General features: G+C 37.5%; 2 protein-coding genes across 2 annotated transcripts; one reads left to right on the forward strand and one right to left on the reverse strand.

Annotated features, from left to right (window-relative positions):
• Positions 1–6,134: 6,134 nt before the first annotated feature.
• On the forward strand, positions 6,135–10,443 carry LOC103394751 (claudin-7-B-like). The gene is made up of 4 exons (XM_008332185.3): positions 6,135–6,599; positions 8,184–8,348; positions 8,433–8,517; positions 9,098–10,443. Exons 1-4 carry the CDS (start codon positions 6,377–6,379, stop codon positions 9,249–9,251), a joined length of 627 nt encoding a protein of 208 aa, XP_008330407.1. The 5' UTR covers positions 6,135–6,376; the 3' UTR covers positions 9,252–10,443.
• Positions 10,444–11,327: 884 nt separating this feature from the next.
• npm1a (nucleophosmin 1a) lies at positions 11,328–15,686 on the reverse strand. The gene is made up of 11 exons (XM_025065518.1): positions 15,529–15,686; positions 14,366–14,445; positions 14,127–14,246; positions 13,932–14,025; positions 13,595–13,731; positions 12,999–13,003; positions 12,868–12,907; positions 12,662–12,742; positions 12,406–12,501; positions 12,240–12,314; positions 11,328–12,019 (listed from the first exon to the last, which is right to left on the reverse strand). Exons 1-11 carry the CDS (start codon positions 15,575–15,577, stop codon positions 11,969–11,971), a joined length of 828 nt encoding a protein of 275 aa, XP_024921286.1. The 5' UTR covers positions 15,578–15,686; the 3' UTR covers positions 11,328–11,968.
• Between the last annotated feature and the right edge of the window lie 534 nt (positions 15,687–16,220).

A 16,220-nucleotide genomic window follows, 5' to 3' on the forward strand; every position in this document is an offset into this window, starting at 1 on the left:
TGCTTAGATTTTTTTTTCCCCTACTGTAGGAGACAAACAGAGCAGCTGTTGTCGCCCCCCCCCCCGGTCCCTCCTCCTCCTCCCCCATTTGCTGTGTTTTCTCTGCATGTTTGGATAAAAAAAAAAATGTAAATCATTCAAGGGGGAAACTGGGAAACAGCATCTGAAGCAAACGTGTCCTGTCCACTCAAACACACCAACCACCTCAGTGGTCTGAAGTCTTCCAGAACATTTTCACTCTCCTGCTGTCATGAGCTTTTGTTCGCCAAATGTCTTCCAAAAAAAAATCGGTTAATAAAAAAAAAAAGAAAAAAATTAAAAGCCATAACAACATAGAAGCCATGGCAGTAGTGAACCACAGAAAGCAGGTCAAAATTGCCAAATTTTTTTTTTTTTAGCACTTGTTGAAGCAGCGCAGTGGGAAAGAAGACCAGCAATATATAAAAATTTGAACTCACTTGAAATTCAACAGGGCAGTCCAACCATTATCACGGTTTGCAAACCACACGGGCGATCATTGCCTGCAATGACTGTTTTTCTTTGACTGATGTGGAACTTCTTTTTAAACCATGCACGTCGTTATTGGTTTTATTAGTGATAAGACACACTCAGCATCGAGCCCATGATTCACCCGGCGACCTTCTTTGCGATCGGAACTGTGTATATTTCTATTCAGTATCTCCTACGTGACTTGAAAGGAGGAGTCTTATTCTGAAATATTATTCTATTAAATCACATATATTTGTATGATTATAAGCCGTGTCCTGTGATTTGTCTCCTTTTCGAATATTAAAATGACTCGGTCTGCGCGCGGACGGCCATTTGCTGATTTGTTCATCATCTTAAACAGGCTGTAAGCTGCAGGAACAGGAAATGTGGAAGTTGGGAAGATATGAATTACAAACGTTAGGACTTCAAAGTCAAGAGGTTTTCTTTTTGAAGTACCTTTATATAAATTATTGACATGTACTCCGTGCAAACCTGTTCTGAAGTCCTGCGTCTGATTTGGTGGGAGTTCATGCCTTTATCTAACAAATAAATGTGCAATTCATTTTGGTTAACGGGCTGCTTACAACCTAATTAGGTGTAACGTGGGCCGGACCAGTATTATCATCACACGATGAATTATAAATAACAGTAAGTCCATGGTTTTCCCTTTGTTTTCATGCGGAAAAGTACAAGTATATTTATATATTTATTATACAGGGCATTAGTGGTTAAAGAAGCAGACTTGGGCTCGGAAGGTTTCAGGTTTGAAGCCAACCTGCCAAATTATTCTGAATTCTGAGTGTGCAGTGGTGTGCTGTGTCACAACGACAACTAGTTCACACTCTTCTTCTCCTTATATAGGCAACCTGTCAGCCAATCAAAGCTTATCACATAGATATAGATGGTAAATTACTTCAGTTTTTCATCCCAGTAACCAATTAGGCATTACATTGTCTCAATGCTAATCATGGAATAGATGATAGCGATATTCCACAGAAGTTCAAACTAAGATCAGATTGACCCTAAGAACAAGAAGTTAAACAGCTATTGCTTTTCTGTGAGCTGTCATTGACTTTCATAATGAGCTGTGCTTTATGCTGTGAACCCTGTCAGGGTCCGACAGCGCTTACATCTCTCAAATTCTCGTGATGAAGTGACTTGTTATTCAACGCACAGACTAAATGGAGCTCCATATTTTCTCAATGCAGCAAATGGGGATTAAAGCATTAGGTCAAATGTGGCTCTCACGATACTAGAATACAAATCACATGTTCCATTACTGGCTCTTGCATGATTTATGTATAGAAATGTGTGAAAATTACAACCTTGGAAATATAAAATGCGCCTTGCATTCGTGGAGATTAGCATCAGAGCATCAGATTAATACAAATGATGATGAACCAATTAGAACACAACCAGGAGTGTTTAAGTTAGATTAGGAACTGATGGATCATGCCTGAGGAAAAATGAAATCATCGCACCATAAATAATATAATTTCACAGATGACAATGTGAAATATGGTGGCTGTCAAGTTTAGATTTGTGGTGATAGGATCATATTTATCTTCCTTTATATTTCAAACAGCACCACTACGCCATTGGTTAACAAAGCACATCAGTGATGATGGACCAGGATTTCTCTATGGGAAGTCAATAATAAACTAAAAAATTTAAAATTGTTTAATCAACCAATTTTTTAAAGTATAACTGCAGTACCTACCCTCACCCCAAGGGGTCACAAATTTAAGACTACCCTTTTAAAATATAATTTTGGAACATTTATTTAGTTTTTAAACCCTATGGACAAAGGTATAATTGTATTTTTTAAACTATTTTTAATTAATTAAAATATACAGATATTTTTAAACAAAGGTACATAATAAAAATATTTAACTTTAATATTTCTTTTTTCTTTGTTTGTGTTTTAATCTAATGTACTTTATCTTTAAATGTACGCAATGTCGTTATCAGGTGCAATTATTCCGAGAAATAATCTGCTCACATACTGGTGCAAATACACATTAACCACTGGGTGTCATACTTGGACGATTGGTTTATTTGGATTGCGTTAACGTTTCTTCTGTTTCACTGGCTTGAAACGAAGCCACACACACACACTTTGTGAAAGGAGTGTCCCCTTTGATAACGTTAATCCGTCCGGTTTAATATGAAAGTGGTGAATTAAATCGTGTTTAACGATTGCTTTAGTGGATAAGTCTATTATAAAGTATATGTATTATTATTAATCGTTTTATCCAAACAAATACTTTTTAGTGGCTTTGTAGTATTACCACGGAGTTACGTACAAGGTTGAGTAAGTTCAACAGATACAGTCCAATCCAATGTCTGCTTCATGGGGGGAAAAAGAAAAAGAAAAAGAAAAACACCTAGCTCACTGTAAAAGACCACACCCAGTGGAGCAGCATAAACATTAAAAATTGGTTTCTGCCAGTGTCATGTTTTGTCTCCCTGTGAGTCATGACAAGTACGACATATACTGCTCAGCTGCTGCATGTGTCCTACCTATGTGATGACTCAAGGAGTTGCTCTCAGTATCATTCCGAAAATAGGCAACGTTGCGCAAGTTTCATAGTCATTTTAAACCCAAATATAGGGAAGGTGTAAATATGAAGGCGCAGTCACAGAGAGTGAGTTAACTTGAGAGAATTAATAAACAACTGTGTCGAGCCCCTGTTCTTCCTTTAAGACTAATGTTAAATGTTTTGTACATAGGGCTGTAACAGACAGCAATAACAAAACCTGTTTGACTGGTAACGTGACTGCTTCAACTACAACTGTGGCATATAGACAGTTTCCGGTTTTCACTACACCAGACTTAAATGTACACTCTTTACCTTATTATTCACATAAATATCAAATGTAAAATCTAACGTTTCTCGTGTTTACTCAGCAGTAATTTTAGGAAATCTGCTAACTACTGTAAAACGTACAAGACTAACAAAAAAGGAAAAAGAAAAAGGCTGGGGCTTTCTAAATCTTTGTCATGTGATTACAGCACACCTCGAATAAAAAATGACGCTGTCCGTCTGCACTTCCTCAGTTGAATGAATAGGACGTTTTACATCACCGCCTATCAAATGGTTCACACAGTCATGTACACACCCTAACAAACACACATATGCACAAGGACAACCACAGTGATACTTTCAGTTTGTTTTTTGTACAATGTTTACCTGTTAATATCATTATTGTATGTTTTTTTTTAAATTTTCTGTTAAAGTTCTTGTAAGTAAAATTGCCGTTGTTTGTTTGTTTTTTTAAGCGTTTCAAGCACCCATTTTAATTTGAACTGTGAAACAATGGTCAGTAGATTAAACTGAATCTCAAACTGCTGCGTGACGCTACTGCCCCTTCTTTTCAAATGTTAATCGAAAATAGCATGGGTGTTTATTTATTATTGTTATTTATTTAACTCAAGTATACACTTGTCACAACCAAATACACATTCACACAATACAATAGCGCCTAACTTACACGGACTACACTACCCATAATGCACAGCGGACATAACCACACGCTGCACCGCTTAAAAAATAAACAAGCGCACACAAGCAACCACAACATAGTAAATTACCCACAAAATCAATTTATTTCAACATCATATCGGACAGCGCGATACCCACTGTTGCAGCAGAAAGTTAGCACACACGTACTCACCGTCGCACGGTTGCACTTTCTAGTCCGGTAGCATAAAGTGTCCCAGTAGAAGCAGCAACCATGGGAGAGCTCTGCTTTTGTGTTCCATCTTGGTATAGGGATTTCCTGGGAATGGTGGTTTATCTGTTTATCCGTTGATATCACAGTTCAAACGTTTAGGGTGCCCTGTCATAATTATAGATGTGTGGACATAGGTGTAGTTTTTGGTTATGTGTTTTTGTTATGGGAAATCATGTATATATTTCTGATATTCCCATTATATTTTGCAAAACTCCTTTGTCAACCCTGTCATAATAAGATCAACCATTTATCCAGTTACTGGGGTGGCATTGAAAGGGTGAACTTGGTGATGAGATGGTAACAGACAGAATTGAAAGTACTATGTTGCAGCAGCTTGAGGTTAGGCTGCATGTGTGATTAGTGAGTTTTTTTTGTTTTGTTTTGTTCGTCTCCTTTGTCTTGTGTCATTTGTTTGCATGTTTTTTTGTTTTGTTTTGTTCGTTTCCTTTGTCTTGTGTCATTTGTTTGCATTCTTAGCATGTTTGTGCACTGTAAATAAACCTGCACTGTTATTCAGAAAAAAACATTCTTCTTATGGTATTGTTTACCATAATTTCACCATTCCCCATCTATCTATCTTGTCCCCCATAAAATACTCAAATAATTTAGGTTTTGTCCTGTTTTTAAATTTTGTGTGAGCAGAGATCCTCATTTTCAGAAGAGGGAAGTTGTTTAAACAAAAGTTTAAACCACTTCTTTTTCAGGGTGATGACAATTAAACGTTTGTTTCAGTGGTTAACACTGGTTCTAGTATTGACATTCAACTGGACTTTGGAGGGTATGAACAAACATATATGATTGCCCTGTGTTTTTATGGTTTCTATGCTTCACACTGATGAGTTAAATGCAAACAGTATACGAATTATTACTGAAAAAACAAGGTCTTGGAAGATTTAGGTTTTTCACTTCAGTAAGGATGACTCTAGTTGGACATAGTAGTATAAAGTACCAGAAGTCCAAAATTAAGAAAAAAGGCAAATCATTTGCCACAAAATTACCCAAGTAGACCATTAAATCTTCATTAGGCATTTCACCCAGTGAAATGTTATGCTGTATGTCGTTCTTATAATGTTTTCTGTTACAATGACAAGCACTCTATTTTCAATCTTCTCAGGTATTGAAGTAGTAGTATTCCTAATGATAATGAGACATTCTACACTGTAGTCGGGTATATGAACATCATACAGTTTATGGTACAAGTGGAAACTCAAAATAAAATACCTTTAAATCTGGACAAAGGAACTGCTACTATAAAGCATAATGACGTGTTCATTATTGAACTCACTTTAAAACAAGTTTTTTTTATTATTTTTTATTGATTCAAAGGTTCTGTAATGCCGAAATTTCGCTGCATGTAAGTATATAGTATATTATAGTATAGTATAAAGTACAGACACATGATTGAAGTAGTAACTTTTTTATGTAACACAATTACTTAAAGGTCTGTATATTATTTACAAATGAATTAATTTAGAATGTTTTGGTTCAAGTTTGTGAGCAGGTCATTTGAGCTGGGACTTGTTGATGGGGCTTGTTGTCATGTGAGTCATCAGTCTCGGTGTGGGTTTCAATATGCCAAAGTATAAACATCTGTCTATGTACATGTACGGGTTGTTCACATTTATTTGCATGTCAGAATAGGAGTTAAACAATACGTTTTTCGAATTTTGTAAATGCAATTCAAACGGGTTCACGGGTTCAACCGCGCATACTTAAAAAGTTTGAGCAGTTTGCCTTACACATGCTGCTGTGAAACTTCTGTTTTCTCTTTACAACTGCTGCTCTGTCTGTGCTGTTCAGTTTCCGGAAAGACTGACGTCATGAAACCTCAGGTGTACGCCGCCACCGCCGAAACTGCGTGCGCGTCCCCGCCCACCCACCTGTAACAGAAACCGCCTTAAAAAGCTCGTCCCCGCTCTTTTCTCCGTATTCAAGGTGCGGTCGAGGAACAGGTGCGTTGGGAACCTGGAGAGAAGCGCTTACACTATATATTACAATCTACTTACGATTTGTTGATAAAACGCCCAGGAATTACACGACAGATACGTTTTGTCAGAAGAACCGAAGTTTATCGTTCGTGCCTTGAGAGCAGGTGGACGTCGGCAATTAGCAGACATCGTTTCAGGTAGTGAAGAGGAGAGAAGACAAGATGGCCAACTCGGGTATGCAGATACTGGGCTTCGCCCTGACGCTTTTGGGCGTCATTGGATTGATAGTTGGTACAATTATGCCGCAGTGGAAAATGTCTGCGTATGTCGGGGACAACATTATTACAGCGGTGGCCATGTACGAGGGACTGTGGATGTCCTGTGCCTTTCAAAGCACAGGCCAAATCCAGTGCAAGGTCTATGACTCCATCCTTCAGCTGAACAGTAAGTGGAACAAACACTTAATGACGAACTTTTTTAAAAAAAGTTATGGTGGTTTTTGTTTGTGTGTTTTCATATTCGTACCGTTTTAATATTTATTATTAAACAAAACCGTTGCAGACCTCATAGTGACACAACCCCCCCTCCCTTCCCTTAGGCCTTTGTGTTCAGTTACAAGATTACTGTGACTTGGGCCAACCGGTTTTGTCACACATTAACTTCCCTTTTTTCACACGCAGACTTCAAATAAAGCTGTGTTTAAACTGGTGTGGAGAAGGCCTATCCACTCACCATGGGTGGGGGGCGGTATTAAGGCATTTCTATTCACCAATTCTTCAGAATTGTATTTCCCAATTGTTGTTCATTTATTTTGTGTGCATCAGCAATGACTGCTGTCGCCTCTTGTGGACAACACCTGTATTCTGAGACTAGACCTGTATTTGTGTGTACTGTTTAGACAACATGCCTAACAACCAGTTCTCTTTGAGCCTGTATGCCATGGGAATAGACAAATTACTACTAATATATATATATTTATGTCAGTATTTTTTTCCCCCGCTGCCAACTGAAAACTTAGCAACGTATGTACAAAATATTCCAAAGTAAGGCACAAAATACAAATACATTTTTAATTCTTATTTACTTTAAAACCAGCCAAACTACTGGATACTTTGATGTAAAATGACATCTGTGTGAAAATAGGAAGTTAATGTAGCATGTCAAACAGTCATCCTGCTTACAATGGGCACTAAAGGTCAGATCTAACAAGGACTGGCGTCCGATCTTCATTGAAACTTTGGCAAGTGAGTCCAATATCTAGAGTTGTGGAGGAAAAAAAAATCTAGCTGTCAAAGCTGTCTTTCTGTTGTCATCTTTATGACTTTAATCTTTCTGTCTGAAATTACAACACCATAGTAGGTAACTGGGTCAGTGGCAGATTGACCGTTTTTCCTTTTTTTTTTTTTTTTTCCAACTGTCGCGTACACGTCAGTGCACAGATTACTTGTTTTTCAAATCCACCTATAGCAGAGTTGTCTCATACAAACTTGATGTTTTTAACACAGACACAATCCTTTAAAAAGAAAGAGAAAACAAATACTGTTAAAGTCTAATTAGGCATTCCTCGCATTCTAGCAATGCACGGATTTCTAAAATGTCCACCTGCCGTGTGAGAGGTGGACTGAAGTTGGGAGTGTCTTCCACATAATTGAAACCTGAAACCTAGTCAGACCTGTTTTCAAACTTGCATACAAGCCCACATAGTCACAACCCCACCCCCACCTGCCGCGATTCCACTCCTCCCCTTCCGCACACAGTTTCTTCTGCTTAGAGCCGCTTTATAGTAAAATGTTGTTCTAGGAAGTGGCGGCGAAATAGTGTAAAAGAAACAGAGCAAAAGTAAAATAAACAATATGTAATAAATGGTGGTTTAATAAGATTCCATTTATTTAAGTCGGTCCTTTTTTATTATCAGTAAAATAACCAAAGTTGGTCCTTTTTTATTATCAGTAAAATAACATTAAACTGATGTGTGTATTTTTTTTAATTTTTTTAATTGTATTTGACAAATCCTATCTCTCTATCCAGGTGCTCTCCAGGCAACCCGCGCCCTCATGATTGTCAGTATCATTGTAACGGTGGCTGGCCTGGGCGCAGCCTGCATGGGAATGAAGTGCACCAACTGCGGCGGAGATGACAAGCAGCGCAAGTCCCGAATTGCTATGACTGGTGGCATCATCATCCTAGTTGGAGGTAAGACGCTTGTTTTTGGTCTTTCAAGCCAGTTTCAGTCCAGCTCTGGATTTGTAACAGTATTTTAATTCTGTGCTCCTACAGCTCTGTCTGCCATCGTTGCCTGCGCTTGGTACACCCACGACATCGTCCAGGCCTTCTACAACCCTTTTACTCCTGTCAACACCAAGTAAGACCCTGACAATGTTTCCAGTGTGTTTATCAAGTTATGCGCACGTTTGATGATCTAGAGAAATACAGTATCAATGTTTCCTTCAAATCCTCAAATGCACTTTTCCTATTAGTATTTGAGGAAAATCAAAAAGAAACACAAGAATATTTTTGAATTTTAGTCTTGCTTATTGAAATATGGTAAAGTATTGTGACAGACTGCAGACCAGACATAACCCAAGCATCATTATTTGAAAAGTTGCTTAACACGGTCCTAATGTTTATGGATTCCTTTTGGGGTAGAGTTGTCTTAGATCAGCCATACTTGGTCCCAAACTGTCATTGTACACGAATGCTGAGAAATGCATTTTGAATGGGTCTACCACTTGTAGGTTTTATGAGATCTGAATATGAATGCTGAGAAATGCACTTGTAGGTTTTATGAGATCTGAATAGTTAAAAAAAAAAAAAAACTTTCAATAAGTTTAATTTATTTTGCTCCTAAACTACATATATCGGCGGAGGTATCAGGAATGACTTGCTGTAATCAGGCTTTTCCTCTTGAATTGTTGTTAATTATTGTTAATCTGTTTGTCAAGGTACGAGTTTGGGTCTGCCATCTTCATCGCCTGGGCTGGAGCCTTCCTGGCTTTAGTGGGAGGCGGGATGCTCGCTGCTTCGTGCCCAGGAGGAAAGGCGGCCACGCCAAAGTATCCCATCTCCAGGCCACCTAGCAGCAAGGAGTACGTTTGAGTAGAACAGGAACAGGAACAGGAACCAACACTAGAGGGCTGACGAACACTTTGACATTCACGCTCGCCTAGCTGAGATCGAAATGTTGAAGAGATTTATTTCAGGAGGCTTTTTTTTTTGTATTTTAGTTTGTTCAGAGCTACCCTGTGATGTTACTGTAACGTTTTTATTATTTTAACGTACGCATTAAAGTTTTAATTATTAGCAGTTTACTCGTACAACTGTGCTACTGGCCTTGACTGGAACTGGAGAGTGGTGTACAACCCACTTGGTTGACACTTGTAAAGCACTCAAATACAACACGAGTCATCACCTTCACAACCAAATCTTGTTGCGCCTTGAGATTAGGAAACTTGAAGAATGACAATTAGTAACCAAATGCGTGTGTGAGGTTAAGAGATAACTAAAAATTGTAATTTGACGTCATTTGACAACTTTCTGTCCGTGGCTGCAACAAGTGGAGTCACATCACCTGATTGTAAATCTTTTCTTGTTTGTTCCCTATTTATATGAACAAATTATTCACAACATTTGTCAGTTCGTTCACATACCAAATCTGATTTTATACATAATGCTGACTTACTAAACAGTTACTTCTATATTGCCAAGAGTTTTTGGTTTTGCTGTGTGTGCGCTGATGATTGTGTCTGTAAATGCGCTTGGCTTCTGATTATGTTTTGTATTTACGTCACCTGGTGCTGCACTAGCGTCAGTTTTTATTTTTTAACGTGATTTAATAAATGTTGTACATAACATAAAATAAAAAAAAATGTAATCAATGACTTTAAAGACTGAATGAAAAGTGTATTGCATTTCTCATCAATCCATGTAACTGACGGCAGAAAAACATCCTTGGGCAGGGGCTGGGAACCTTTTTAGCAGAGAGCCACATATTTTAAAATGTATTTCCATGAGAGCCATAAAAAACAGTTCATTACACACCACTTAAAAAAAAACCTAACTTATCGTATGGTCATTAAATGCAACACCCCTGGGGATTAGAGTTGTGCACCCCAGGGAGTAGCAGTCGGCTCTGCTGTCCTTATGGTAGCTGCACATTAGGAGGTCCATTTATTTACTTTAATTTTATCATTAACTTTTTTTTATATTTTCAGCACGTGATATGTGTGTTGCTACAAAGTGGACTGACTTTGTTTTCATTTTTTATGCCAGAAATAAAAGATGAGATACCCAGCTGATGATTTTACCTCAATTATTTAACAATGCAAAGAGAGTACGCTGCCACCACAAATATTTTTTTAAGATTATTTTAACACTGATCTCTATAATGTTTTACTTGAATATATAGCGAAATTATTTATAACTTATTGTGTTCGCTTAGATTTATCCGAGAGCCAGATGCAGTCATCAAAATATCTGGCTCACGAGTCATAGGTTCCCAACCCCTGGCCTAGAGACTCTAGCATTGTGGTCAAACAGAAGAGGAGGTATGAGACAATGGAACATAAAATATTGGGGGATTATCATAGGGAATGACCACAGAAAGGAGACAGAGCTGCTATAGGGTGTTAAATCTGCCACCAAAAACTAGTAAATACATTCTTCAGTCACATCAGATGTGGGAAGGGAAAACCACAAATGAATAAAGTTGTCATAGTTAATGCTAACGTATATATATACTAGATATTGGCCAGATATTCATTGTGCAACATTCAGTGACTGGAAGCCATCTTCCAGTCAGTAAACAAATAATGGCCAACAAACTAAAAATTCCTTGGATTATGTCGCCCCCTTGTGGTGTTTGGTGGTATATTCTGCAATTTCGGTACATTTTCTGTACAAAAAGAAATTGGAGGGCAAAATATTTTTTTTTAAACAAATAAATGCATATAGAATAGGCAAAATACCTTGTCCTCCAAATGGACCTCAAGATAAAGTTAAGTCGTAACCCTTACGTCACTTCCTTTCGTATCATATTAGTTGAAAACATTGACATCTTTGCCCGTAATGAATGTGTCAACCACAACCAACTACAATGATCAGTATTTATTATTTTTCTTTATTTAAACCAAACTCAAATTAAACTCAAGTGTCTCACAAATATGGAATGATTTGTTTTAGCAGAGCCACATTTGTATTTAAACATCATGATAGATTGAATTAAAAAAAGAAAAAGAAACGAAAATGACCATGAACAAGTATTTCTTGGGACAATACATGCAACGGAACCCTTCATTAGGAAAGTTTCAACATCTCAACGCGAAGGGTTAACCTTGAACACGTATGCAGAAGTAGTTGGTATATCTTGGAACAAACATTCACAGCTTTCTTAAACTTGCAGCATTTTTCCCCATTGTGTGTATTGTAGTATACACTAAACATGGTGTGGACGTAAGCCTTGGCCGACAGGCTTGTGACTAGATTTAAAGCAGGTTCTCTGCTAAGCTAATTGGACTTTGTCAATTAATGAATATTTTGTTCCTAAACCTTGTTGCTGCAAATGTTTTTCTCTTTATAAAGTGTTAGTTACAAAGTTTGAAATTTTCTGCGAATTTTAATGAGGCGAGGACTTATCAGTTTAGTCTCAGAAATTCGACACAGCTACCTATTCAGAACTCAAAATCTGAGGAAGCTGCGAAATTGGACTGACAGTCCGCGATGGACGATGGAGCCGAGTTTGGATTTATGAGGTTTGCAAGGTGGTAATTACAAAAGATCATAAAATATAATAAAAAATATTTATGCTAGCGGGACGGTTATTTTGCCTCCTTCATGGTCTGTCTCCACTGCCACAGCTCAGCAACATCCTGAGGAGAAAAACAAAAAAGGACTTTAGGTTTTGCCACGTCATTTAAAAAAAAAAAAAAAAAAAAAAAACACACGTCATTTTATCATCTTTTGGATGATGTGTGCCCTCTGCTGGCTAACTACACATACAGCATACATAAAATCGGTCTTTATTTAAAACCAATGAGCACTGATACAATGTCAAAAGATAATGTTCAAGTGCAAAATGTGAAACAATACCTTTGCATCCGACACTCTATAACCGTGCTTCACAAAGTTCTCAAACTTTGGCTGGATTTTTGGTAATGTTACCCCCTATGTAGGAATAAAAGAAAATGCAATAAATTATACGACGACAACAACAACAACAAAAAAAAATCATTGTTCATACATTGTAGCCACCAACCTTTTTCACTGCCTCCATTATCTTGGTTTTAATCTCAGGAAGAGTTAGGATTACTGGTGGGCTTTTGGGTGACTTCCTGTCCTTTCCTTTTCCTGCCTTTTCCGATCAGGAGACAAAAATGAACTCATTTTCAATTTTACAATGTCCAATTTATAGGCATACAAAGACACGCAACACTGATCTCTTATGATCTTGACAACTACATCAAGGGCATACAGTATATATTCACTGGACAACGTCGTAAAAGAAAGAGTACCTGCTTCGCAACTGGCGTGCCAGGTTTTGAACCTTTGCCATTTTGGACGGGAGCTGCTTTTTTAGATGCTGCTGGCTTGGTCTGCACGCATGGAAACATAAAAATCAAAGTAAAAATGAGTGAGTTACCAAAGGGGCAGTGTCAGTTACACGGAATTCAGAGTGACTGAATGAAAAAATGGACTAAATAAATAATAATAAAAAAACCTTAACAGGAGAATCCTCATCTTCGTCATCTTCATCATCCCTGGGGAAAAAAAAAAAAAAAAATCTTGAATTGACATCAAATCAGACTAAACGTACAATTCTAAATGGCTGGCCTTTAATAAGTAACTGACGTTACCTGAATAAAAATACCCCATATACTTATAGACCTTGTCATAAAATCATAAAGTTAAAAAAATTAACAAATGTAAATTTATTTTTGATGAATCTATTTGTAAACATAAGTGATGTGTAATAACTGCTGCATCCATCACTCTACTTTATCAAAAACTGAAAACATCCTGTTTAAACGCACTTTAAATGCATTACTGCCACCTACTGGGCACACTCAAGTGTGCATCAGTGATGTGGAACAGAGAAATGTGCTATTAAATGGGTTCATTATGACAATATTTTCTTCCATGACGTAACTAAAATTATTTCTTTATTTTATTTGAATTTTTTTTAAAACTCCTTCGGAATAAGGAGAAAACCTTTGGACAGCGTTTATAAAATGTCAAAAGACTAAGAATAAGTGAAATATCATTTAGGGAGTGATAGAACAAGAATAGGTTATAATGTATTACTAAAATTTAAAAGACCAAAATTCCTTTCCTTTTTATTTTTTTTCGAAAAAGTAATAACTGTTCTTTTTTCCTACATGTCTTAATAAAAAAACCTGCCACAATTTTCACAATATCTCCAAAGAAACTGAAAGGTAGGACTAAACACACAGGATTTGAAAACCAACCTGAGACTTGAGTGCAGGGGAGGACGCAGGTCTTTTCTTGGATGGTTTCACATCTTCCATCTCCTCTTCCTCATCGTCATCATCATCTTCATCAAAAGACTGATCAGCGTCCATCACTTAAAATTAACATTTTAATTGTTATGCTGCATTCCTTCATTGGTTAGAAACATCAGCCAAAGAACCTGTCACCATTATATTTTAATCACATCCGGGAACAAGAACCACATCAAATATACATATATTTTTTTAAAGTAGTACCTCCCAAACTAGGAGCACATATAGCACATGATGCGTTTGCATTTTTTTTTTAACTCACTGACGAGATGTTGTCCACTAATGTGGATGGGACCAGAACCGGCCTTTAGACGGAAAACTGCTGGAGGTGTGATTGTGAAACCACCGAGACAAACCTGCAACGAGAGACCTCATCAGAGAAAGCCATACCTCGAGTTCACAAGTTAATTCTGTCATCACACCAAGAGGATATTTTAAATAGAGGTACACAACTTACACTGGGCAGAGTAGAGGGCTTGAGTGACACGAGGACTGCCTTGACTTTCTCGCCTTCCACGTCTTGGCCTTCCACCTCCACCGTGTGAAGTTCATCTTTTGTGGTGGTGTCCACACAAGCCTGCAGACAAGTTGAACATTAAGCCTCTTCCGTATGATATATATATATATCAATGGCTGCAGGGACCTACTGCATCGTTCAGCCTAAAGCCAATCCTGCTGTGGTGCCGGGTTACTTACCATTCTGAGATCAAGCTGATGCTCAAAGTCATCATCCGTGGGATTGAAAGTTACTTCTTTCCCAGCCTCCAGCACACAGCCTGTCAAAAAAAAAAAAAAATTACAATTTCTATTAAAAACGAATAATAATTGTAATGTGCAAGTTACAAACACCATCAACCCTGAGTTCAAGCCAGGTAATGTAGAGCCGGCAGGTCACGTTGCAATAATTTTATGTACACAAGAGGGAGTCATACAAGAAAAAATCTGAGACGAATTTTAGCCGCATGGCATTGAAATTATTCAATTCATACGAAATAAAAAGGGAACATGTCGGTTGTTACAATTTTATTCTAGTTTAATAACCTAAATTATTTCTTTAAAAGGTTGATGGGTTCTAAGCGATGTTTATTAGTAGCCTTGAAGTGACCTAGTTTCTACATGAAATCAAATATAACGCACTGGCATCTCAAATAATGGTGATAATAAAAAATATATACATATTTGTTGTGTTGGAATAAAACTTTTCTTCGGCCTTTTATTTCAACGCAGGGCAGGCTAATAAATTCAATGTAACGGTCCGTAACTGTCTGTTAAACTTGTAACGTAAATGTCTGCTAACTAGGTCAGAGCAATATTGGATGTGTTATATTTTTACAATATATGTTCCTTATAATTTCGAGACAACCAGAGAAACATAAAGTAAGACATTACAATCACATTGGCTAATTCAGGGTAAAGTTGTACACGCTAGCTTATTCACGTAAACGCTTCTAACAAAGCAGCGGAACCACGTTTAAATTCCACTCTGTCCTTAGCCGTGCAGTGAATACACCTCATTATTGAATAATTATGCTCACTGAAATCAATTTTAACGTTTAACAGCATGAATGCTGCTCAAATAGAGGCGGCGCCATTTTGGTAGTCAAACACGTGTATGACCGCGTTGTTCACCGGGACTGACGCACGTTAGCCTCATGCTGCATATAAAGGACTAAGAACACTTCACATTCTTTGCTATAAAAGCAGTAACTTCACATATAATTTTAGGACAACCGGCTGAAGATACATATATCTGGTTTAATTTTTCCGCAATACGCGGAATGAGTAATGAAAACAAGACTATGTAAAAACCTCCAACCGACAGATGCACACGGATACACACACAAAGCGTGTTCTCTCACCATAAAGGAAGGTCTGTGGGGCCATCGATCCTTCGTCTAAACCGTCCATTTTGATGTTAACTGCTGTCACTTAAGAAAGACTCGACCACGAGATCAACCAACTACTACTACCAAACTAAATGACGAGCGTGGACCAGCTCTCCGGGATTTTCAACTGCCAAGGGCGGTCTTCAAAATAGTCACAGCGACACCACACGGCACGGAGGAGCAAAGCGTACTACCAAACGTTGGCCTCAAATGCCCCAAACATATTAGTGTATTACCTGCCCCCTAGTGAACAGAAAGTTGAACGCGCACATTGGGGGAATTCAGTGTGAGTTCTTGCAACCCACAAGTACTTTGTTGAGGAGTTATATTCTTAACACGATGTAATATTCAAGCTTTTTATAGAGGGGTCTGTTGATGCAAGTAATGTTATATTTATTAATTAATTATTTAATAGTGTATATATTGATATCTTACAAATGTTTTTTATGCTTAATATTGCATATTGTACCATTGATTAATTCTTGTTTTATTATTAACCGTAAGAAGACACTACACTCTTTTTAGGAAATGACATATTTTATTTTTATGGCTTGTTTTTTTTTTTTTGCTGCTTGAGACATGTAACAATCGAAATGACCGTGTTATGTCACAGAGATGTACATATAGCAAAGAGCTGCCTACATTGAATAGACAAAAAAAAAAAA

Source organism: Cynoglossus semilaevis, chromosome 19, assembly GCF_000523025.1.
Source record: "Cynoglossus semilaevis isolate Cse_v1.0 chromosome 19, Cse_v1.0, whole genome shotgun sequence".
Classification (NCBI taxonomy): Eukaryota; Metazoa; Chordata; class Actinopteri; order Pleuronectiformes; family Cynoglossidae; genus Cynoglossus; species Cynoglossus semilaevis.